The following is a 26,630-nucleotide window of genomic DNA, read 5'->3' on the forward strand; positions in this document are numbered from 1 at the left end:
TTATTCAGTCTGCAAAAAAAACCCTTACATAAATAAATTACTATGATTTGGATGTGTATATGCTCATATTTATATGTTTTTCCTAAAGTTAATTAAGTATTTTCAGAAAAATTATTATAGCGGTCACCAGCAAGAGTTGGTGGCCGTACTCCAAGGCCACCAGAAATTTTGTTCTGAGAACACATGGCTAGATAATACTTAGCCCTGCAATGAGTGCAGTGGACTCAACTAGATGACCTCTCGAGGTCCCTTCCAGTCCAACGATTCTTTCATTCTATGTATTGAAGGGTAAAGGGACAAGGTGGGGTCCCCTGGCCTGAATTTGGAAAGTGTGTGGGGGAACGGGTGTTGGTATCAGTCTTCACGCATTTCATTTTTAACGACAGTAGTCTTTGGAAGTTCGTTTTGGTAAAGGTTAATGTTTATAATACATTTTTAAGTTGAAGTGTTTGTGCTTGCTTGTCTGGTAAATTTTAAGTATCATGAACTAAAATTAAATATCTAATTATATGTCTGTCAAGCTGGTGAAAACAAATTATTCACTAGTAACATGAATACAGAAAATAACTAACTTCCTTGGTAAGCTGTAACAATGCCAATTTTCCACAGTCCTACCTTCACATCAACGAACCAGAATTGGCCTTCAAAGCAACATTTTTATTTTTTTTTTGTAACCTAGCAGCATTTAAAGAAAGTGAAAAGAGGAAAAATATCATGTCACTAGTTACAAAAAAGTTACGACACAATTCTGTACAGATAGCCGTGGTATTTAATTGTTTTCTATCTACAGTTCATTAGTACGGATTTAACATTAGTAAGGTGTCTTGGGAACTAAAACTAACCCCAGTTTCAGATTTTCAGATGAAAAGTGCCACATAAGTACAAAATATTTCTTTCTATGAACCACCAAAACTGCTGAATAAAACTAACTATAGAGTCATTAGTAAACCCCAGAGCTTAAATTGAGCCCTTGCTTGCCAATATGAAATTTGTGTCCTAATCAGTAGACATATAAAGAGATGCATCTTATTTGTTAAAAAAAATAAAAAGCATAAAAATTAGCCACACTCTCTGTCTTGCACAAATTGTGTTTACTCCTGTCCATTGAAAAATATAGTCAGCCTTCCATTCACATGCCAGATCCTAGTCTTCTGTGATAATTACAAACTTATTTCAAAGTAGTAGTAGCTCTTTTGTTAGATGTTTGTTTTGAGATTATGGCCATGCAGTCAATCTTACAGGAAGTGTCAATGTACTCAAACTGACAAAGGGTGGTGTGGCTTCCATTAACAATAGACTACACGGCACACTGTCAGCAGAGAGAGGACTAAGAAAGTTGCCCCAAGGAACTCTGCGATACATCCAGAGAACTTCCAGTATCCGAGTCAAACCAAGGCTGTGGGCACATAGGAAAGCAATAGGGCTCGGACACAAGATCTCAGCTTAACACGGGCTCAGACCCTCCAGCCCTGCAGAGTCCTGGGAAACTAGGTTTGAGCCCTAAATTACCACAATTGGTGTGTGGATGCTCGGAGTTACATTGCTGTGTAGACATAGCCTTTTGTCAGACATTCAGCATGCCCAATTTATATGCCAGGTATGGGTATGGTTTTTTGGGTCTATAAAAAAAATATTTGCATTGTTATAGGTGATATGAATAGTGTAGATAACAGTCTAGTGTAAATGGAAGTTGGATCTCTCTTAAAATACAGAGGGCCAAGTTCCACACACATACATACTGTATTTGAAGGTAGAAACCGGTCCAAAATAAAGTGATATGGTGAATGCATGGGTTATACAATGTAATACACTTCACTCAGTTTTGACTATAATCCTTTCCTAGGTATTAAAATAAAGTAATAAATTAATCCTAATGATTCTCAGTTTACAATTTCAGAATCCCCAGAAAAATCATAAAAAGAAATGATAATCAATAGCAGATGGGCTACCTGGTGGTCTAGTGACAGTGCAATACACAATCATGCAGGGATACGAGCTGGATCCTGAGTTGCAGCCTGAGCTCTTGGACCAGCAGAGGCGCCACACGCACACACACACACACACACACGCACACACACACGTCTCGAAAAGGGTGTGTGGGATAGGGGATAAGAAAACTGCCACCTTCATTATGCATCCATGCTGGAAGAAAAACAGAAGGCAATGGATGTTGTTTCATTAGGCTGCAACTTTATTCACTTAATATATCCAGCAGTACCCAGCAACAAATTGTATAGTCCCGGTCATCATTTCCTTAATTATTTCCATATAACCTCCAACCTTGTCCCAGCCATCCCACTGCTGGAACCCCTCTGCCCTCCCCTTATATGAAATGAAAGTAGAGGGAGAAGGCTATAAAACAGTGGTTCTCAAACTTTTGTACTCGTGATCCCTTTCACATAGCAAGACTGAGTGCAACCTCCCCCCATTAAAAACACTTTTTAATATATTTAACACTATTATAAATGCTCGAGGCAAAGCGGGGTTTGGGGTGCAGGCTGACATCTTGTGATCCCCCATGTATAACCTCATGACCCCCTGAGGGGTCCCGACCCCCAGTTTGAGAACCCTTGCTATAAAAGAAGAGGAGTTGGCTCCTCACTGTTCCAGACGTAGAAACCCCAAGCACGCTTCCTTAAAGGGGCCTAGGAAAAGGAGGAGGGTCCGTTCCACACTGTGGAAGACATAGGAGTCCCCAAGCCCCCTTTACAGGATGCTTTCCTTCCAATCTTTTTCCACCACTTTATCTGAGAACGGTACCTGTTCCATAATGAGTACCTGCACAGCACAGCCATAATTAGTTTTATGTACTAAGTTGTGACATTATAACCTAACCCCTCAGCTTCACCCCACTGGGTACCAGACCAGTTGTGGGAAGGCAACCCCCACCACCACCACCACCTCACTTTAGCCAATCTAATGGAGAGGGAAAAATTCCTTCCCAGCCCCCAAGGAAAAGGGCAACTACTGTAATGCCCACAGCAAGTCAAGAGGTTTGCCGAGTTCATGGGTGGGTGGCTGTCAGCCATGGCTGTACAGAGACTAGATATCCCTCTCCCCACTGCCGCTCTTCCCGTCAGCAGAAAGGGCAGTGTAGCGACCTTCTCCAAATCTGGCCCTGCTCCCTGCCCTTTTCCTGTCTATCCCTGTAGGCTTCCCCCCTCCACCACACCCATTATAAGATATCCCTTAAAAGTGCAATGTCCCTTTTTTCCCCAAAAAAGAACAAGAGTAGTTGTGGCACCTTATAAACTAACAAATATCCCCCAGTTAGCCAGCTCCACATGGATGGTTGGGATGAGCAAAATCTCTTAAAGCCAGGCTTTGACAAGTTCTGGAGGAAGCTATATCCAGCACTTTTTGCAAGGCAAAACTCTCAGGCACTTTTGAAACTCTAATCCTTTGATACTTAGTGATAGACATCTTAGAAAGGCTGTGGGGGATCAATAGATTAAAAAGAAAGAAGTTAAATGGGGAAGAACATGAAGAGGACTCCTGGAAAACAGAAATGGAACAGAAGCATTTCTCTGATTTCTCCTAGGAAATGAGATAAAAGTTCCCAAAAGTTAAAGTACGTTTAAGTGTTACGTACTCTTGAGTTGACATTCTTGTAGTGGGGGGCTTGAATAAGTTATAATCAGATGAAAAACAGTTTTCTCCAATCTCATATTAGTGGATCTGTCACGGCACTCAGATCAAGAATTTAACTGCATTACCTTTGTTTTATTGCATTTTATACATTGATTTGTATTATTTATATGCATAAGTAATCACTCTCATCTTATCAGTTATATTTCTTGCTGTTATGTTGAAATACAGCAGCATGCAAATGCACAGGTTAGTGTGTAAAGTTATTTTATATGTAGAAAAACTTACACTTAACTGTAAAGAGAACATGATCTGTAAGTGACATATACATACAGTTTAATTTTGGTTTTATGCAGACGTTTCATAGTTCATTATTAGTTTCTAATGAAAAACTGGATGCGTGGTGTCAGATACCTTGAAGCAGGTCAAGTGAGAGTTGCAAACAGGAAGATCTGAAGAAGAGGCATAACCTTCAGGGTTGAAAGGTCAGCAAGTACAGCCTGGGAAAAAGAACAAAAAGAATTTGCTAAATTTGAAAATTGAATCAAATTTCTCTGAAGCAGTACCTAAGAAATCAGAAGAAGTTGCGGCAAACTTGATTGCAGAACATGATATTGACAATAACTACCTTCTAAACTTTGCTATTTATATAAGTCTGTACAGATTCCTTTTTCCCCAGATTTTTCAATGTGCCAAAAAAGTGCACCAATATGTACAGAAAGCAAGTAAAGTCACTTTATTTTACCCTTTAGGCTTACTTCAAATATAAACCCATGACACCATTCACAAGAGGTCTATTTCAACTTGCTTCTAAAAATAATTGTACATTATGAATCTTTATCCTGCGTCTTGGGTAGCACTTGTAAGATAAGTCTGTGACTTTAATGATGACTGAAAGTGAGTGATCATCTGATGGAAATATATATTTTTTAAAAATATAACTAGTTATCACCAACATTCCATAATATATAATAGAATTTTATCAGCTTCTTGGGGAGAAAAAAATTAACAAAAATACTAATTAGTAACCATAACCACCTTCACTCTGGCCAGTTTTCACATATATAATGATGACATTTGTGAAAATGAAATTTCAAATTCATTACTTGATAAAAGCAACCTTTTAAAATTTATGTAATATCAAAAGGCACAGAAGCAATTATCTTTTTATACTTATTAATAAAAATGACTGTACAAACCTCCCCAATTTTTAAGTGTAATATTCTTTAATCGTATTAGTACAGTAGTATAAATTTAGACCATATACTAAAATAGTGAAAAAAACCTCATCTCAGATACACACAGAATTCAATGAGACTGTGTTGTTTATAACAAATAACACATTTTATATGCTTTTGTAACATGTGCCAAAAAAGGAATTTCATGCACTCTATTCTTGTAACTTCCTCTGAGATTTTACCTAAAGTAAGAATTTAAGCAGAGAGCTTTGTATTGCATGCCATGTATATCTAAAGCTTAAATTGCTCTGATTGGCAATGCATAAAGAACTATTTCAATCTCCTCTAACTGAAACTTATCCTTACTTCAGCTGCAGCCAGCGATGTCACCTCCATCAGGTTCACTGCTCGGAAAGCAAACACAGCAGCTGCCAGGACTGAAAAAGAATGCACAATATTTAAGCTGCTGACCTATTAATTAATTGTTAGAATTAATCTTGATCTAAAATTAAAATTATTATCTCCTCTCTTTTTATCAATCATTCTGGTTTTGAAGGATAGTAAGTAGTAGATTTCAGTGCTTTAGTTCTTGCCAGATGGCTACTCCTTCATAAAAATGAATAAGTATGTTATTGTGGTTTTTGGAAGAAGTTGAGTAATAATGTGTTTAACCTGACTGGGTTTTAACTGTGTGAAAGACATGATTAAAAATAACATTTTAAATTGGTTCTTTTCTAGGCAGAGGATAAACATTTATTTAAAAGAGCAAAATTTCAATGCATAATGTGAACAGAGGGCTCATTTATTAATTTATGTTGCTTTTGGACTGTAAAATTCGTTTCTCACATAAAGGGAGATATCCTTTCTCTGCATACGTCATACAGATGCAAATCTAGCTAAAAACTAATCTTCTATTCTTAAGGCAACAGCTTTTTGTTTTATTGAGCTTCTGTATCAGACTAGCTTCTTGCCTCACACTGTGCCTCTGTAATAATCAGATGTGTGATATTTTCAATTAAAAAAAGCAAACTTCTAATTCCACTTTAAATTACTTGTGAAATGCTTTGCATGCTTATTGTCAATATAAAAAGATACAAAATTTATAATTAATGAATTTAATTAATGATGTTACTAAAAAAAGTAAATAAAGAGCAGGGGTATACAGTAGTAGAAAATAAGGAGGATTTTCAGGACTCCTATTGATAGTAAAGGAGTCATCCTTTCCCTGGGTGGGGAGGGGGCAGGGAGAACTACATCTTTTATATAGCAGTGACAAACTAATGTAAACTAGACTAATGCACTACACTATCTTTGGAGCAGGGAACATACAGGCCTTCCTTTATGTTCACAAAGCAGCTTGCACTTTATCAATGCTAACAAAAGAAAATACTACTACTACTAATAATGGAAAAGTAGTCACAATAAAACCAGTTTAACTCACTGACAATTCCTGTAAGAACTGGGAAATTTGTGAATTACTGCTTTACCTATTTAATATATATTGATTTTCAGCAAATCTGTTTTCTGCAGTCATAAAAAGAATTGAATTTTCCTCTCTTGGTAACATCAGTGTTAATTTGTCATGTATTATCTTTAAAATTATCCACAAATAAAATTTTCATTACCAGCGAGAATTTCTAGAGAATTGTATCCTAGGATTCTGTCCCACAAAAGCAGAAGTTGGTCTGTAGCTAAGTAACCAGAGAATGCTCGTACCATCCATTTAAACGATATTCGTAGTCTGTAAACAATTGGAAAACAAGAAAGTATTATATTTCTCTCAGAAATTACAGATACACCATTTCAGAAAAAGAAAAGGAGTATTTGTGGCACCTTAGAGACTAACAAATTTATTTGAGCATAAGCTTCCATGAGCTACAGTTCACTTCATCGGATGCATTTGGTGGAAAATACAGAGGGGAGATTTATATACACACACACACAGAGAACATGAAACAATGGGTTTTATCATACACACTGTAAGGAGAGTGATCACTTAAGCTGAGCCATCACCAGCAGCGGGGGGGGGGGAGGGGGAAGGAGGAAAACCTTTCATGGTGACAAGCAAGGTAGGCTATTTCCAGCAGTTAACAAGAACATCTGAGGAACAGTGGAGGGGTGGAAGAAATAACATGGGGAAATAGTTTTCATCAAGGATCTACAACCTATCCTGAAGGACGACCCATCACTCTCACAGATCTTGGGAGACAGGCCAGTCCTTGCTTACAGACAGCCCCCCAATCTGAAGCAAATACTCACCAGCAACCACACACACCACACAACAGAACCCCTAACCCAAGAACCTATCCTTGCAACAAAGCCCGTTGCCAACTCTGTCCACATATCTATTCAGGGGACACCAACATAGGGCCTAATCACATCAGCCACCTTATCAGAGGCTCGTTCACCTACGCATCTACCAATGTGATATATGCCATCATGTGCCAGCAATGCCCCTCTGCCATGTACATTGGTCAAACTGGACAGTCTCTACGTAAAAGAATGAATGGACACAAATCAGACGTCAAGAATTATAACATTCAAAAACCAGTTGGAGAACTCTTCAATCTCTCCGGTCACTCGATTACAGACCTGAGAGTGGCTATCCTTCAACAAAAAAGCTTCAAAAACAGACTCCAACGAGAGACTGCTGAATTGGAATTAATTTGCAAACTGGATACAATTAACTTAGGCTTGAATAGAGACTGGGAATGGATGAGTCATTACACAAAGTAAAACTATTTCCCCATGTTATTTCTTCCCCCCACCGCACCGTTCCTCAGATGTTCTTGTTAACTGCTGGAAATAGCCTACCTTGCTTGTCACCATGAAAGGTTTTCCTCCTTTCCCCCGCCCTGCTGCTGGTGATGGCTCATCTTAAGTGATCACTCTCCTTACAGTGTGTATGATAAAACCCATTGTTTCATGTTCTCTGTGTGTGTGTGTATATAAATCTCCCCTCTGTATTTTCCACCAAATGCATCCGATGAAGTGAACTGTAGCTCATGGAAGCTTATGCTCAAATAAATTTGTTAGTCTCTAAGGTGCCACAAGTACTCCTTTTCTTTTTGCGAATACAGACTAACACGGCTGCTACTCTGAAACCATTTCAAAAAGAATTCCATCACCTGCAAGTCTTTGTATTTATTATTATGATTATTAATATTTATGCGGCAATTGTGTCCTGAAACCGTAATCAAGAGTGGTAGGGAAATGTTCAGTATCCTCTATGACTGGGCTCCAAATCAATTTTAATAATATAAAAATTTCCTAACCCACGAAAGCAATTGACAGGGTTCTAAGTCAGCTCCACTCAAAGCCCTAAAACCGAAGATACCCCTCCTGGTGCAATTGCTGGAGGAACCAACTACGGGGCATGCTCTTCTTGACCTACTGCTCACAAACAGGGGGAAATTGGTAGGGGAAGTAAAAGTGGGAAGCAACCTGAGCAGCAGTGACCATGAAGATGATCAAGTTCAGGATCCTAACAAAAGGAAAAAAGGAGAGCTGCAGAATACGGACCCTGGACTTCAGAAAAGCGGACTTTCACTCCCTCAGGGAACTGATGGGCAGGATCAGGATCAGGGAGGGATAGCTCAGTGGTTTGAGCATTGGCCTGCTAAACCCAGAGCTGTGGAGTTCAATCCCTGAGGGGGCCATTTAGGGATCTGGGGCAAAAACTGGGGATTGGTCCTGCTTTGAGCAGGGGGTTGGACTAGATGACCTCCCTTCCAACCCTGATATTCTATGATTCCCCTGGGAGGTTAATATGAGAGGAAAAAGGAGCCCAGGAGGGCTGGCTGTATTTTAAAAAAGCCTTATTGAAGGCGCAGGAACAAACCATCCCAATATGCAAAAAGAATAGCAAAATATGGCAGGCGACCAGCTTGGCTTAACAGTGAAATCCTTGCTGATCTTAAACACAAAAAAGAAGCTAACACGAAGTGGAAGATTGGACAAATGACCAGGGAGGAGTATAAAAATATTGCTCAGGCATGTCGGAGTGAAATCAGGAAGGCCAAAGCACAACTAGAGTTGCAGCTAGCAAGGAATGTGAAAGGTAACAATGAAGGGTTTCTACAGGTATGTTAGCAACAAGGTGGTGGTCAGTTGTTAAAAAAAAAAAAAAAAAAACAACACCACAGGTTAAGGACTATTTAGAAAAGCTGGACATGCACAAGTCCATGGGGCCAGATGCAATGCACGCTGAGGGCTTTGGCTGATGTGACTACAGAGCCATTGGCCATTATCTTTGAAAACTCGTCGTGAACGGGGAAGGTCCCGGACGATTGGAAAAAGGCAAATATAGTGCCCATCTTTTAAAAAGGGAAGAAGGAGAATCCAGGGAACTACAGACCGGTCAGCCTCACCTGAGTCCCCTGAAAAATCATGCAGCAGGTCCTCAAAGAATCCATTTTGAAGTACTTGGAGGGGAGGAAGGTGATCAGAAACAGTCAACATGGATTCACCAAGGACAAGTCATGCATGACCAAAATAATTGCCTTCTACAATGAGATAATGGGCACTGTGGATATGGGGAAAGCAGTGGACGTGATATTCCTTGACTGTAGCAAAGCTTTTTTTATGGTCTTCAATAGTATTCTTGCTAGCAAGTTAAAAAAGTATTGATTGGATGAATGGATTATAAGGTGAATAGAAAGCTGGCTAGATTGGCAGACTCAACAGGTAGTGATCAACGTTTCGATGTCTAGTTTGCAGCCAGTATCAAGCAGAGTGCCCTGGGGTCGGTCCTGGGGCCGGTTTTGGTCAACATCTTCATTAATGATCTGGATGATGGGCAGGACTGCATCCTCAGCAAGTTCGTGGATGACACTAAAATGGGAGAAGAGATAGATATGCTGGAAGGTAGGGATAGGGGTCCAGAGTGACTTAGACAAATTGGAAGATTGGGCCAAAAGGAATCTGATGAGGTTCAACAAGGACAAGTGCAGAGTCCTGCACTTAGGATGGAAGAATCCCATGCATTGCTACAGGCTGGGGACCAACTATCTAAGCGGCAGTTCTGCAGAAAAGGACCTAGGGATTACAGTGGACAAGAAGCTGGATATAAGTCAACAGTGTGCCTTTGTTGCCAAAAAGGCTAAAAGGCATATTGGCATTAGTGGGAGCATTGCCAGCAGATCAAGGAAAGTGATTATTCCCCTCTATTTGCCACTGGTGAGGCCACATCTGGAGTATTCCGTCCATTTTGGGGCTCCCCCATTAGGGAAAGAATGTGAACAAATTGGAGAGAGTCTAGCAGAGGGCAACAAAAAATATTAGGGTGCTGGGGCACATGACTTACGAGGAAAGCCTGGGGGAACTGGGCTTATTTAGTCTGCAGAAGAGAAGAGTGAGGGGGGATTTGATAGCAGCCTTCAACTACCTGAACCCGGGTTCCAAAGAGGACGGATCTAGGCTGTTTTCAGTGGTGGCAGATGACAGAACAAGGAGCAATGGTCTCAAGTTGTAGTGGGGGAGGTCTAGATTGGATATTAGGAAAAATTATTTCACTAGGAGGGTGGTGAAGCACTGGAAGGGTTACCTAGGGAGGTGGTGGAATCTCCATCCATAGAGGTTTTTAAGGCTTGAAAAAGCGCTGGCTGGGATGATTTAGTTGGGGATTGGTCCTGCTTTGAGCAGGGGGCTGAACTAGATGAACTCCTGAGGTCTCTTCCAACCCTAATCTTCTATGATTCTAGACATTCCCTTCTTAAAAATCTGAGGAAAAGCTATTATTTATTTAAACAGTATCATCTACAGGGGAACCAGGTTGGGGCCCTCTGTACTGAGGCAGGACTAAGTACGCCTGGACCCATCTCTGACAGGTGTTTGTTCTAGCCGTTCTAAAAACCCCAATGATGGGGATTTTGCAATCCCCCCTTGGAAGTCTATTATAGAGCTTAACTAACCTTACAGAAGTTTTTCATAATATCTAACCTAAACCTCCTTTGCTGCAAATTAAGCCCATTTACTTCTTGTTCTATCTTGGACATAGAGAACAACTGATCACTGTCTTCTTTATAACAGCCCTTAACATATTTAAAGACTTAACTGGTCCCTGCCAATCTTCTTTTCTCAAGAGTAAACACGGCTTTTTGAAAAAAAGCCTATCATCATAGGTCAGGTTTTTCTAAAACATTTAAAATTTTTAATTTTTTAATACTCGCTCCAATTTGTCCAGATCTCCAGGATTGGACACAGTACTCTGTCTACAGGCCTCACCGGTGCCGAGTCGAATGGGACAATTACCTCCCACTTCTTATGTATCACACGCCTCTTACTATACCCCAGAGTGGTATTAGCCTTTTTAGTCACACAACTCATACTCAATTTGTGATCCACTGTAACCTTAGATCCTTTTCAGCAGTACTACTACCTATCCTGTTATTCCCTATTTTGTAGTTGTGCATTTGATTTTTTCTTCCTAAGTGTACTATTAACTCTAACCCTATTTTGTATTTGTCTTTATTGAATTTCATCTTGTTGATTTCAGACCAATTCTCCAATTTGTCAAGATCATTTTGAATTCAAATCCTGTCTTCCAACGTGCTAGCAACCCCTCCCAATTTGGTGTCATCTGCAAATTTTATAAGCATACTCTCCACTCATTAATGAAAATATTGAATAGTAATGGACCTAGGACAGCCCCCTGCATGGCCCTCCCCCGGATGTGTCTTCCCAGTTTGACATCAAGCCACTGATAACTACTCTGGAGTACGGTCTTTCAACCATTTCTGCATCCATCTTCTAATAATTTAATCTAGACCACACTTTCCTAGTTTATGAGAATGCTGTGTGGGACTGTGTGAAAAACATTGCCAATATGGAGATACATCATGTCTACAACTTAGCCTAGTGAATAGAGGCGATCAAAGAAAGAAATTAGGTTGGTTTGGCATGATTTGTTCTTGACAAATTCATAATGGCTATTCCTTATAAGTCTATTATCCTCTAGTTGCTTACAAATTGATTGATTATTAATTTGTTCCGGGCTGTGAACAAACTGTAAAGTATTGAAGTTAGACTGACTGATCTACAATTTCCTGGAGTCCTCTTTCTTTCCCTTTTTAAAGGCAGGTACTGTGTTTGCCCTTCTCCAGTCCTCTGGGACTTCATCCATCCTCTACAAGTTCTAAAAGGTAATAGCTAACAGTTCTGAGATTGCTCAGCTAGCTCCTTTAGATGAAGTTCAGCAGGCTCCGCCAGCTTGAATACATCTATTTTATATAAATACTCTTTAATCTGTTTTTTCCCTATTTTGGTTTGTGTTCCTTCCCCCTTGTTGTTCATATTTATTATATTGAATATCTCGTCACCATTAACCTTTTTAGCGAAGACTGAAGCAAAACTCCACAATCTTCTTGATGTTGTCTGGTATTAGCTCTCCTTCCCTGCTAAATAAATAGAGAGCCTACATTTTCCTTCATCCTACACTTTCCTTTTGCTCCTGATGTATTTATAGAACCTCTTCTTATTTCCTTTTACGGTCATTGTTAAGTGTTACTCATTTTGTGACTTAGCCTTTCTGATTTTGTCCCTACATGCGTGTGCTATTCTTTTGTAGTCAACCTTAGCAATTAGTCCATATTTCCATTTTTTTGCACAACTCTTTTGATTTTCAGATCATAAAAAAGAGCTCCTGATGGAGCCATATGGGCCTCTGACTATTCTTCCCATCTTTCCTTTGCATTAGGATAGTTCATGGTTGCTCTTTTAATATTCTCTCTTTGAGAAACTGCCAAATCAGTATCACACTGTAATCCAACCATCGGTTCCCCAAGAAATGAACTGAGATAGTCCTAGCAGATCTTCCATGAATTATTGAGATCTGTTTGGAAATCAGATCCTTATTTCAGTGAGTTGATTCCTATGAGTTAATTTTTCAGTAATTCAGTCAAAAATGTAATATAAAGGAAAGCAGAAGTCTGTTTAATATCTAATCTTAATTGTAGAATCTGGCCTCTGGCTAAAACCACACATTGAGAATTTGGCATTTATATAAAAGGCAGAAAAGATCTTAAGGATTTTCCTGATATATTATCGAGCCTGTAGGCCAGGGAAATTCTTGTGAAGTTCCTTTTGGCTGCAATACCGGAATTCCTATGAGTTTTTATTCTCAGGGATTTTATTGTTTGGGCATACCTTAGACAAACCACTGTTCATTTAACGTATGCCCAAACAAACCAAATATGCTCACCCTTCAATTGCCAAAGAGGGAAGTACAGTGCTTCATGTTGGAATTTTAAAAGATGCAAGCCCATCTGATGACCTGTAGGGGACGACTTTCAAAAGCACACATGGAAGTTAGGCAACCCACTCCAATTGACTTTCAAAGTATGTTGGATACTTAACTGACCTTTGGGCTGCTAAAAATCTCCCCATAAGTTACAATATCACAGAACATCATTTTTAGAACAATGTGAGTTACAGTTATTGTCATGAATAAGTGGTGAAACAGGGAAAAAGTACTTACGGTTGCGCCCCAATTTCTCGAAGATGGTAGAAGAGCTGAGGGAGATGGGTTTGAAGGAGGGTCTCAAACAGCAAACATAGTGACACGATGCCCTAGCAAAACAACACCACCACACCCTGAAAACATATTCACTACTACTCATATATTCAAATTAAATATTAATATAGTTTTTATTTAAGCATTAAGACAAACAATTAATACATCAATGTGTTAGGATATAGATATTCTGGCCTGTCGATAAAGGCCTATACTCTAATTTAGGTGTATTCTTATCACTTAGCTAGTTATAGAGGTATAAAAGAGAATCAAAATCACTGTCTGACTGTATAAGGCCTTTGGCTAAGCAGCAGAGGCAGCCATAAGCTGGGAAGCGACTGGTCACATCCTCACATTCCAAACTAGTCACATTGAAATAAGCTGCTATTGGGCTGTTAGGAATACAATCCTGTCCTGATAATGCCTATCACCTCCAGAGAGAGGGAAGTGCCTAGAAAATGTAAAAGGAAACTTAGTTTGATAGCATCCTGTCTGGCAAGAACTCAATATCAATAGCTGGGATGTGAAATCCTCACTTCTGTATTGTTTTATCATTATAGTTCCCACTTTGCTATTGTTTATTTGCTATTGTCTCTGTCTGGTTCTGTGATTGTTTCTGTCTGCTGTATAATTAATTTTGCTGGGTGTAAACTAATTAAGGTAGTGGGATATAATTGGTTAAATAATCATGTTACAATATGTTAGGATTGGTTAGTTACATTTCAGTAAAATGAGTAGTTAAGGTACAGCTAAGCAGAACTCAAGTTTTACTATATAGTCAATCAGGAAGTGCGTGTGTGTGGGAGGGGAATGGGAACAGGGAGTGGGGTTGGGGAAATTGGTATCGTGTTTTCCTAAGGAGGAGGAAATGGGAACAGGGACACAGGTAAGGCTCTGTGGTATCAGAGCTGGGAAGGGGGACACTAAGGAAGGAAACTGGAATCATGCTTGCTCGAAGTTCACCCCAATAAACACTGAATTGTTTGCACCTTTGGACTTCGGGTATTGTTTCTCTCTGTTCATGCGATAAGGACCAGGAAAGTAAGTGGGTGAAGGAATAAGCCCCTAACACTTCCTCCATTTCCTTTTTAATCTCATCCCAGGTTGTCCCCTCACCTGGTATGGGCCCTGGTTCTTCCTTATCCATTTATCTAAAAAATCCTTTACCCTGGCTTGCCAGAACCCGCAACTACCATCATGAGAGTTCGCTATACCCACTCCAAGCAGCTGCGTGGACTGTTGGGGAGGGGGACCTACAGGCTGCCACTCACCAACCCGATGCGATGCATTCGAGTCACGGCACCAAGATGTTAGGGGCTTACTCTTTCACCCACTTACTTCCCTGGTCCTTCTTGCATGAACAGAGAGCAACAATGCCCAAAGTCCAAAGGCGCAAACAATTCAATGTTTATTGGAGTGAACTTTCAGCAAGCATGATTCCAGTTTCCTTCCTTAGTGTCCACCTTCCCAGCTCTGACACCACAGAGCCTTACCTGTGTCCCTGTTCCCATCCCCCCCTTAGCAAAACATGATTCCAATTTCCCCACACCCATTCCCCCCTTAGCAAAACATGATTCCAATTTCCCACCCCCATTCCCTGTTCCCTCCCACCCCGCGCGCGCGCGCACCCACACACACACTTCCTGATTGACTGCAGACTATATAGTAAAACTTAAGTTCTGCTTAGCTATACCTTAATCAATCATTTTCCTGAAATGTAACTAACCAATCCTAACATATTGTAACATGATTATTTAACCAATTATATCCCACTACCTTAATTAGTTTACACCCAGCAACATTAATTATACAGCAGACAGAAACAATCACAGAACCGGACAGAGACAATAGCAAATAAACAATAGCAAAATAATGACAAAACAATACAGAAGTGAGGATTTCACATCCCAGCTATTGATATTGAGTGAGTTCTTGCCAGACAGGATGCTATCAAACTAAGTTTCCTTTTACATTTTCTAGGCACTTCCCTCTCTCTGGAGGTGATAGGCATTATCAGGACAGGACTGTATTCCTAACGGCCCAATAGCACCTTATTTCAATGTGACTAGTTTGGAATGTGAGGATGTGACCGGTCGCTTCCCAGATAAGGGCTGCCTCTGCTGCTTAGCCAAAGGCCTTATACAGTCAGACAGTGATTTTGATTCTCTCTTTTATACCTCTATAACTAGCTAAGTGATAAGAATATACCTAAATTAGAGTATAGACCTTTACAGACAGGCCGGAATATCTATATTCTAACACAGTGATACACAATTAGAGTAACATGAGCAAACCAGATCCCTTCAACTTCTAAGGCCTTGATCCTACAAGCACTTCCACACCTGAGTAACTTTATGTATAATGGAGTAGTCAACTCCAAGTCACTAATGTGTAGTATATCTAGGGTTAAGATCTAAAGGCCAGATTTTTATAAGTATATAGGCACCGAAAGATACAGATAGGTGCCTAAGTAGGATTTTCAAAAGCATTTAAATGATTAAGTCCCATTGATTTCAATAGTAGTTAGGTGACTAGGTACTTTTTGAAAATCCCACCCTGGCACTGGCACTTATTTATATTTTAGATGCCTAAATATCTTTTAAAAATCTGTCTCTAAGTCTATTAAAGGCCCAGTAGTACCCAACCTATGTGGTCTTAGTTTTATTCTGATAAAATAGACTCCAGTTACACTACACCTGGACACTGACGAAAGCAGGGCTTTTTGAATTATCTTTTATAATTAGAAAAAGTGACAAATCAAATTATTACAAACAAGGTCAAGTTAAGTGGTCTAAACTGTGGAACAACAAAAATTTTCCCCATTTTAAAAATTCCTTTAAAAATCATGATGGAAACTAGCATACATTCCCATACACTGGGATACCATGCTGCTAATATACCAAAGCATAGGCCCAATATTTTAAATGTTTATTACCAGACAGAATATCTACCAGTGTGAGGTTTGTTTATTTATTTGACCATCAATGTGACTATTCACAGTACTAAGTGGTATACCCAGGAGTAAGCATTTGCAGGATCAGCTGTAAGTCACTTTTTAATAAAGTAGTCCACCATCTGTATCACAATGGATTCTTAATGGCCCTCAAATTTTAATTTTATTGGACATTCTTCTGTGCTGTTCACATAATTCATAATACATCATTACATAATTGGAAATATGATTGCTCTCTTCATTTATAAAACCCCTTAATGGAAAAAAACTCTTGTCAGTTTAAGACATTTTCTATAGCTTATGTAGGGCAAGAAGAACTTGTAATCATGGGAATTTTAAAAATCGGATGCTTAGCTAAATGAATGCCATTTTCTTTTAAATAAAAGTATTTTATCAAAATATAACAACCAGATTTTATACAAAATAGAAAAGAATGTTATACTTTAATAGTTAATACTGTAAACAACATAACAAAAAATAAGACAACCAAAACTTTATACAAATGCAAGTCAATTTTTTAAAACAACTTTGCATGCACAAACACTTGCACATGAAAGTCACAGAATTCACACAAATTCCATCACCTGCATATGGATCATGCTTAAAAAGTGCATTCAAGTATGTTTATACACAAAGACGCATTGGTAAAAAGAGCTTAATTTGAGACCACCTTTGAAAATGACTAGTAATGACTAAACCTACAAACTATAGTGCTCAATTCTCATAAGAGTCTTTGTAATAGAGGTATCCAAAGTAATTCTAGTACAGAGTAACTCAAAGAACACTGAAATCCACTGTCTACTACCTCTGTATCACACACAACTAACTGGCCTCATTCAGGAAGGCACTTAAACACATGCGTAAGTGCTGTTCTGAATTTGACTCCTCCCAAAGCCTGACAGCATGACCACTGTATTATTAAATATGCCTTTGACAGAGATTTTTACTATTATTGAGGTATAAATTATAGGATTTCAAATAAAGTTATATAATGTTACTTCAGATGTGCATGACATTTTCATCATAGTTAAAGGGACATAACTCAGTTACGTACACTTAATAAAATAAAATAAAATCATGCTACTATGCATTATTGTTCCACAACAAATAGAAATATAGACTGATTGGGTCTTACTTCCTAATGAACTTACAGAAGGATGAGAAGATATGGAATGGAGTCTGAAGAAAAAACGCACATACATCTCACGGAATATCTGATACAATTTGGAAGGTTCATGGTACAGAAAACAAAGTGGAGCAACTGAAATGATAAAAGAATTTAATTGACTCAATGCTGTAAACTGTTAAAATAGTTCAATGAGCAAGTGCATGAAGTAGGAGGAAAAACAAGCCAATAATCCCTTTAGAATAATAAATTTATAAATTAGTTCTGATTTATTTAGAAAGGTATATTTTTAATATTAGATCCTATTATTAAAAGAAATGACAATCAAAGGTGAATATTGTAGTCCATGTTACAACCCTATAGATTGCAAGAGGCAGAACTAACTGGATCCTGCCTATTCCATAGACCTGGCCCTGCATGATCATCAAAAATATGTTCTGAGGACGGATGGTCCAGTGGTTCTGGTGCTAGATTGAGACTCAGGAGACCCAGGTTCAATTTCGTACTCCACTACAGACTTCCTGTGTACGCGGGGAAAGTTACTTTGTCTCTCTCATACTCAGTCCCCCATCTGTAAAATGGGACTAATAGCACTTCACTACCTCACAGGGGTGCTGTAAGGATAAATATATGAAAGACAATGAGGTACTCAGATACTACAGTAATGAAGACCATATAAGTACGATCAGTCAAAGGATATATGGACACTTGCATACTCATTCTAAAATCTGGATGAACATTTACATTAACTGGGCAACCATTATGAAGTCCTTTAAATACTAACTGATCCAAAAAATTGCTATCTAATTAAACTAAGCTGGGTGGATTTCTAAAGGGTTGTTTCAACTCTAGACATTAAGTCATTTTAAAAGACAGTTTTTAAAACAAACCTCCAGTCAGGCTGAGAAAGTGAAAGACTCCTGGCTGTGACTTCAACATTATCAACTGTGAGAAGGTTAGGAGGAGTTTGTAACCAAGCAGTTCAGTACTTAGAAGACACAAAAAGAAAAGGAGTACTTGTGGCACCTTAGAGACTAACAAATTTATTTGAGCATAAGCTTTCGTGAGCTACAGCTCACTTCATCGGATGCTCAAATAATTTTGTTAGTCTCTAAGGTGCCACAAGTACTCCTTTTCTTTTTGCGAATACAGACTAATACGGCTGATACTCTGAAACCTGTCATTAGAAGATACAGATTCTCTATGCCAACCAGGGTTCAAATAGAATTCCATACTCAAGTGACACTCCATCTGTTGTAGCTCAAACAGTGGAGAGAATAATGATTAAATCTGTATTGTTTATGGTAGGGAATGCAAGTTATTAAATAGGAATAGGTTTCAGAGTAGCAGCTGTGTTAGTCTGTATTCGCAAAAAGAAAAGGAGTACTTGTGGCACCTTAGAGACTAACAAATTTATTAGAGCATAAGCTTTCGTGAGCTACAGCTCACTTCATCGGATGCATTTGGTGGAAAAAACAGAGGAGAGATTTATATATACACGCACACACACAGAGAACATGAAACAATGGGTTTATCATACACACTGTAAGGATAGTGATCACTTAAGATAAGCCATCACCAGCAGCAGGGGGGGGGGAAGGAGGAAAACCTTTCATGGTGACAAGCAAGGTAGGCTAATTCCAGCAGTTAACAAGAATATCAGAGGAACAGTGGGGGGTGGGGTGGGAGGGAGAAATACCATGGGGAAATAGTTTTATTTTGTGTAATGACTCATCCATTCCCAGTCTCTATTCAAGCCTAAGTTAATTGTATCCAGTTTGCAAATTAATTCCAATTCAGCAGTCTCTCGTTGGAGTCTGTTTTTGAAGCTTTTTTGTTGAAGTATAGCCACTCTTAGGTCTGTGATCGAGTGACCAGAGAGATTGAAGTGTTCTCCAACTGGTTTTTGAATGTTATAATTCTTGACGTCTGATTTGTGTCCATTCATTCTTTTACGTAGAGACTGTCCAGTTTGGCCAATGTACATGGCAGAGGGGCATTGCTGGCACATGATGGCATATATCACATTGGTAGATGCGCAGGTGAACGAGCCTCTGACAGTGTGGCTGATGTGATTAGGCCCTATGATGGTGTCCCCTGAATAGATATGTGGACAGAGTTAGCAACGGGCTTTGTTGCAAGGATAGGTTCCTGGGTTAGTGGTTCTGTTGTGTGGTTGCTGGTGAGTATTTGCTTCAGATTGGGGGGCTGTCTGTAAGCAAGGACTGGTCTGTCTCCCAAGATCTGTGAGAGTGATGGGTCGTCCTTCAGGATGGGTTGTAGATCCTTGATGATGCGTTGGAGAGGTTTAGGTTGGGGGCTGAAGGTGATGGCTAGTGGCGTTCTGTTGTTTTCTTTGTTGGGCCTGTCCTGTAGTAGTTGACTTCTGGGTACTCTTCTGGCTCTGTCAATCTGTTCAATCTGCTCAAGAAACTCCCTGAAAAAGCACAAGAACAAATCCGCACAGACACACCCCTGGAGCCCCGACCTGGGGTATTCTATCTGCTACCCAAGATCCATAAACCTGGAAATCCTGGACGCCCCATCATCTCAGGCATTGGCACCCTGACAACAGGATTGTCTGGCTATGTAGACTCCCTCCTCAGGCCCTTTGTTACCAGCACTCCCAGCTATCTTCGAGACACCACTGACTTCCTGAGGAAACTACAGTCCATTGGTGATCTTCCTAAAAACACCATCCTAGCCACTATGGATGTAGAAGCCCTCTACACCAACATTCCACACAAAGATGGACTACAAGCCGTCAGGAACAGTATCCCCGATACTTTCACGGCTAACCTGGTGGCTGAACTTTGTGACTTTGTCCTGACCCATAACTATTTCACATTTGGTGACAATGTATACCTTCAAATCAGCGGCACTGCGATGGGTACCCGCATGGCCCCACAGTATGCCAACATTTTTATGGCTAACTTAGAACAACGCTTCCTCAGCTCTCGTCCCCTAATGCCCCTACTCTACTTGCGCTACATTGATGACATCTTCATCATCTGGACCCATGGAAAAAAAGCTCTTGAGGAATTCCACCATGATTTCAACAATTTCCATCCCACCATCAACCTCAGCCTGGACCAGTCCACACAAGAGATCCACTTCCTGGACACTACGGTGCTAATAAGCGATGGTCACATAACCACCACCCTATATCGGAAACCTACGGACCGCTATTCCTACCTACATGCCTCTAGCTTTCATCCAGATCATACCACTCGATCCATTGTCTACAGCCAAGCGCTACAATATAACCGCATTTGCTCCAACCCCTCAGACAGAGACAAACACCTACAAGATCTCTATCATGCATTCCTACAACTACAATACCCACCTGCTGAAGTGAAGAAACAGATTGACAGAGCCAGAAGAGTACCCAGAAGTCACCTACTACAGGACAGGCCCAACAAAGAAAACAACAGAACGCCACTAGCCATCACCTTCAGCCCCCAACTAAAACCTCTCCAACGCATCATCAAGGATCTACAACCCATCCTGAAGGACGACCCATCACTCTCACAGATCTTGGGAGACAGACCAGTCCTTGCTTACAGACAGCCCCCCAATCTGAAGCAAATACTCACCAGCAACCACACAACAGAACCACTAACCCAGGAACCTATCCTTGCAACAAAGCCCGTTGCCAACTCTGTCCACCTATCTATTCAGGGGACACCATCATAGGGCCTAATCACATCAGCCACACTATCAGAGGCTCGTTCACCTGCGCATCTACCAATGTGATATATGCCATCATGTGCCAGCAATGCCCCTCTGCCATGTACATTGGCCAAACTGGACAGTCTCTACGTAAAAGAATGAATGGACACAAATCAGACGTCAAGAATTATAACATTCAAAAACCAGTTGGAGAACACTTCAATCTCTCTGGTCACTCGATCACAGACCTAAGAGTGGCTATCCTTCAACAAAAAAGCTTCAAAAACAGACTCCAACGAGAGACTGCTGAATTGGAATTAATTTGCAAGCTGGATACAATTAACTTAGGCTTGAATAGAGACTGGGAATGGATGAGTCATTACACAAAGTAAAACTATTTCCCCATGGTATTTCTCCCTCCCACCCCACCCCCCACTGTTCCTCTGATATTCTTGTTAACTGCTGGAATTAGCCTACCTGCTTGTCACCATGAAAGGTTTTCCTCCTTTCCCCCCCCTGCTGCTGGTGATGGCTTATCTTAAGTGATCACTCTCCTTACAGTGTATATGATAAACCCATTGTTTCATGTTCTCTGTGTGTGTGTGTGTGTATATATATAAATCTCTCCTCTGTTTTTTCCACCAAATGCATCCGATGAAGTGAGCTGTAGCTCACGAAAGCTTATGGTCTAATAAATTTGTTAGTCTCTAAGGTGCCACAAGTACTCCTTTTCTAAATAGGAATAGTACCTCTTGAGGTTCTCTCCCATTGTGACTTCCCAGGCTACTTATGCTCTTCACAAAAGAAAAGCTGTTGAAACTTATCAGAAAAAGCAGAAACTTAATTAACAAAACCATTCCATCATCATCTGAGGAGGAACCAGTTTTAATTTGTACATTTGCACCAGTTGCCTTGTCCATTCTGAGTGCTAAAGGATTTTTCACAAAATACAGAATTCATTTGTTTCTGGAATTCCTGTTGGCATAATGACATGTTCATTTAATCCAAACTATTTTTTTTAAAAATCAGGATTTCCAAAGAAGGCATACTAATGCAGTAAAGGGAGAGAGCCCAAACCATCCAGTATTAACAAGCTGCTAATGTTTTGTGAATTATTCATTGTATTCACAAAAGACATTTTTGTAATTTCGCTTTTAGCAGTAAGTCATGAACATTCCATTATATGATGCCACTCACTACCTGTCCTAGCCATGTGCTTATGCCAGTGGGCCTTTTACATACAAATCACTTTTATAAGAAACCACTGTTCACACGTATTTCTTGCCTACTCACAGCACAAAGATAACACAGCCTGGCAAGCCATCCTCTCTCCCCATTTGTGTAGACTGAAATTTAATTACCATGAATGAAGCTAGCTTCTGACCTAAAGATCAAGTGCTCCAATAATAGTTCTCTGTGTAGGGACTCCCACATGTTAGCAAGTTACAACAAGAGCAAATGAGATCAGTCTGGACATTTTTCTAATTATGCATACACACCTTGGATACACAAACAAGTGGAATACATAAATGTTTAAAAGGCATAAAAGAATAGTTTACAGTTTACCAGAAATATGTGGATGTGTGATATAAACTGTGGTTTATTTACAAAAACTATGCAGAATTATTACTTAAAAAAGTAATTTGAAAGTCATACTTACCATACATTGAAAAGCCATGAAAAGGAATTACACCTACAAAATAAGGAAGATTCTTTTATCCTTTTATATTTGTTCATTTATCCATAGAAGTATTAATATTTATTGTTTTTTCAAATTCCTAAACTGAGCTTTGTGCTTCACAGGAACAACTAAAGACATATTCCATATCCTGAAGAGCTTAGAGTCTTAGACCCTGATCTTGCAAACACACACATGCTTAATTTAAACAGGGGGTATTCCCATTTATTTCAGTGGAACTACTCACATGGCTGAAGTTAAGCATGTCCTTACGCGCCTGTAAGATCGGATTAAGGACCCGATTTAGCAAAGAATGTAAGCACATGTTTAACTTTAAGCATGTGCTTACATGCTTTCAGGAAATCAAGGCCCAACTTCAGATAAGACACAATCAGCAAGGGCCATACACTGACAAGAACGATGGAACAGGGAAAGAAAGAAAATTACAATACTGAGTTCATGCAGTACCCAGTAAAGATATGTAGACATCTTGGCAATTGTATTGTCTGTTTTCCTCTCTTTTCCAAATCATTTCATTTCCCATAGGTGACATGGCTGAAATGAGTGTTCAGAGGGGATTTGAATGAGGAGAGGGAAAGTGTTTGGCAAATGGATTTAAGAAGGATGCTTCATTCTTAGTGGGCTGCATAAAAGAATACATGGAAACAGAGGTCGGAGAAGGGGTAAGAGGATGTGCCAAGACTGGCATCATTGTTGGAATGGAGAAGACGCAAAAGGAGACAAGGTTAGAGATACAAACACAAGATCAGTGACGCAGGACCTTGAAAGTACAGACGAAGAGCATGAATTTGATATAAAGGGCAATGAAAAGCCAGCAGCAGGAGTCAAAAGGGAGGGGGTTGATATGGACAAAATGACCAGTGAGGAAAGAAGATTATAACAGCAGCAATAAGGGTAACAATAGCATTAATGTGAAATATATTCATACATTTGTGCCTAAAAATCAAGACCAAATGATCAAAAGTGAGAGCCTAAAATTGGCATCTCAGTGGCATGCTTTCTAGAGGTGCTGAGCAACTAGGGATTAGCTGAAATAAGGGGTGTTCCAGTCAGGTCCCCTAAGCAAGAATCGAGAAGAGTGAAGTATGAGCTGCTACCCTTATCCTATGCCATTAGAATATTCTCCTACACAGAGAATCCTAAAGTGGCTAGATTTAACGTGGATTTGCAGTAGCGCAAAGCAACATAACCCAGTGTGAGGATCTAGCCCAATGACTTTAATCTCATTATACTACTGGATGACGTTCACTCGTTTCTGCTTATTTGTTAAGTTTAGCTTATTTTTGCATGGCTAAAAGTAGTAATTTTCCCAGATTCCACTAGAGGAGGCAATAGTATAACTCTTACCATTTGGTGGATAAAAAACAGCATATTCTTCCATGCCGAGTTTTCCTGTGAATGAACAGACATGGGTTTAAACACACTCAAATAGTAAAAAGTCTCTTTAGAAATGTGAACTTTATTTACTTTTCAGTAATAAAAAATAAAAAATCATTAAAAAAGTTAATTAATTATTAATTTTGTATCATTTTATATTGATAACTATGATGCAAATCATTTCACACAAGTCATATAATAAAGAAGATATAGTGCTCCTCAAATGTAAAACGTAGATGTGACACAACAAAGGAGATTGACAAACAATAGAGAGGAGATAAGGGAGAAGGAGGAGTTCAATAATAGCATCACATGGAGACTGTGTGTTTGTGCACATACATACATTTTGGAGATTGTTATGTTTTGTGTTTCATTAAATAAAAATGAATAAAGAGTGTAACTGACTCACTCACTGTAAGCCTTGCAGACAAAAGTGAGTTTTCAGAAGGCATTTAAATGAAAAGGAGAGTGCCTTGGCAGATCAGAACAGGGAGAATGTTCTATGCATAGGAACTGCACTTAGAAAAATGTAGAAATGTTAGTGAGAGGAAAAGGAAATTGTTGCATTAAGGCTGAATCATTGGAGGAGTAGAGGGGTATCATAATTGAAACTACTTTTCCTATTTTTCTTTCATATCTTAAAATCCCTATTGCTCCAAGAAGCCCCTTTTTTCAAATCTAATATCAGTGCCAACAATAAAAAATGAACACATGATTTCTTCTATTCCTATGCAAAAGGAGCATGTGCTAATACTATACAAAACTATTTTTAGACCCACAATAAAAATATTGACAGTCAATTTTGAGGCATAATTCAGTGCTTTTCTTAAACACAACTGCACCTATTTTAAAAAGATGTTTTTAATTTATTTTCTATAGTTTTAAGATAACAGAGAACATTCAACTAGAACAGAGATAAGTGTTTACTAGTTATTTAAATTCATGGTTTAAAAACCTTAAATAAATGATTATTTGTTATGATAAGAAAAAGGATCTCTTTGAATATTATGTGTTTTCATCTCTTGTTCTTTGCATTTGGCAAATGTTATAAAGTAGAATCCTCCACAGTGAGAGAGATATTGCCAAACCCAGCAGGAAACGAAGAAAATCTGCGTTACATTATACAGTTCCCTATACAGTAGAACCTCAGAATTATGAACACCTTGGGAAAGAAGGTTGTTCATAATTCTGAAACGTTTGTAACTCTGAACAAAATGTTATGGCTGTTCTTTCAAAAGTTTACAACTGAACATTGACTTAATACAGCTTTGAAATTTTACTATGCAGAAGAAAAATGCTGCTTTTAACCATCTTAATTCAAATGAAACAAGCACAGAAACAGTTTCCTTACTTTGTCAAAAAAAAAATTAATTTTTTTTTAAGTAGTTTACGTTTAACACAGTGGATGTACTGTATATTTTTTTTTTTTGGTGGTCTCTGCTGCTGCCCGATTGCGTAGTTCCAGTTCCAAATGAGGTGTGTGGTTGACCTGTCAGTTTTTAACTCAGGTGTTCGTAATTCTGAGGTTCTACTGTAGTACGGAACCAACTGAACTGGATCAAAAACGTCCCTATTTAGTTGTGGCCAACTGTATATACACACGCATGAGCCCTGTGGAAAGAGAAAGTTTGTCTACTTAATGGAGGACTTAGTTAAAATTAATCTGATTTTTAGATTTAATATCATATAAAGAACTTTAACCACAAATACATTAAAATATGGCTATTTGAATATACTGAGATTATATACACACAGAAAATATACAATCATACACAACACATACATAGTGGTAACATACATGGGATAACTTTCAGGGACATATGAGAAGCTGCATCATCATGTATATTCTGTCCACTAATTCATTGGAACCAGAACTTGTTCTAAACCTTTAAGTAGGTTCAAACAAATGCGATTTTTTAAAATGACTCTGCTAAGGAACTATCTCATCCTTTACCAAATTGTGGAATTTCTCAATAAAATTATATTGAATGGAAATCCAAAACAGTCAACATTCAATTTTGCTCCAATGGTAACTTTCATAGAATCATAGAATATCAGGGTTGGAAGGGACCTCAGGAGGTCATCTAGTCCAACCCCCTGCTCAAAGCAGGAACAACCCCAACTAAATCATCCCAGCCAGGGCTTTGTCAAGCCTGACCTTAAAAACTTCTAAGGAAGGAGATTCCACCACCTCTCTAGGTAACGCATTACAGTATTTTACCACCTTCCTAGTGAAATAGTTTTTCCTAATATCCAACCTAAACCTCCCCCACTGCCACTTGAGACCATTACTCCTTGTTCTATCATCTGCTACCACTGAGAACAGTCCAGATCCATCCTCTTTCAAACCCCCTTTCAGGTAGTCGAAAGCAGCTATCAAATCCCCTCTCATTCTTCTTTTCCGCAGACTCAGCAATCCCAGTTCCCACAGCCTCTCCTCATAAGTCATGTGTTCCAGTCCCCTAAATCATTTTTGTTGCCCTCTGCTGGATGCTTTCCAATTTTTCCACATCTTTCTTGTAGTG

The 26,630-nt window shown here is 39.2% G+C and overlaps 1 protein-coding gene and 1 long non-coding RNA gene across 8 annotated transcripts in view; one reads left to right on the forward strand and one right to left on the reverse strand.

Moving 5' to 3' along the window:
* LOC119854561 overlaps positions 1 to 6,522 on the forward strand; it is a 30,102-nt gene extending 23,580 nt beyond the window's left edge. The window contains exon 5 of one of the 3 annotated variants that reach the window (XR_006281172.1): positions 5,138 to 6,522. This is a non-coding gene — a long non-coding RNA (uncharacterized LOC119854561). Of the gene's footprint in view, positions 1 to 3,944; positions 4,083 to 5,137 lie in introns of those variants that run through there. The other 2 variants (XR_006281174.1, XR_006281173.1) reach the window with 2 other exon arrangements.
* The window catches only part of TBC1D19 (TBC1 domain family member 19), a 114,420-nt gene that overhangs the window by 11,048 nt on the left and 76,742 nt on the right, over positions 1 to 26,630 (reverse strand). For 2 of the 5 annotated variants that reach the window (XR_006281171.1, XR_006281170.1), the window contains exons 15-21: positions 24,076 to 24,120; positions 22,690 to 22,722; positions 17,383 to 17,492; positions 13,243 to 13,334; positions 6,392 to 6,507; positions 5,133 to 5,203; positions 4,003 to 4,088 (exon numbers count right to left, since the gene is read on the reverse strand). Coding sequence is in view for 3 of the 5 variants with exons in the window: in XM_038399191.2 (XP_038255119.1) it covers positions 4,014 to 4,088; positions 5,133 to 5,203; positions 6,392 to 6,507; positions 13,243 to 13,334; positions 17,383 to 17,492; positions 22,690 to 22,722; positions 24,076 to 24,120 (542 nt within the window). In the remaining 2 variants the exon portion in view is untranslated. Of the gene's footprint in view, positions 1 to 3,219; positions 4,089 to 5,132; positions 5,204 to 6,391; positions 6,508 to 13,242; positions 13,335 to 17,382; positions 17,493 to 22,689; positions 22,723 to 24,075; positions 24,121 to 26,630 lie in introns of those variants that run through there. The other 3 variants (XM_043514047.1, XM_043514046.1, XM_038399191.2) reach the window with 2 other exon arrangements.

Source organism: Dermochelys coriacea, chromosome 4 (assembly GCF_009764565.3).
Source record: "Dermochelys coriacea isolate rDerCor1 chromosome 4, rDerCor1.pri.v4, whole genome shotgun sequence".
NCBI classification, from domain to species: Eukaryota; Metazoa; Chordata; order Testudines; family Dermochelyidae; genus Dermochelys; species Dermochelys coriacea.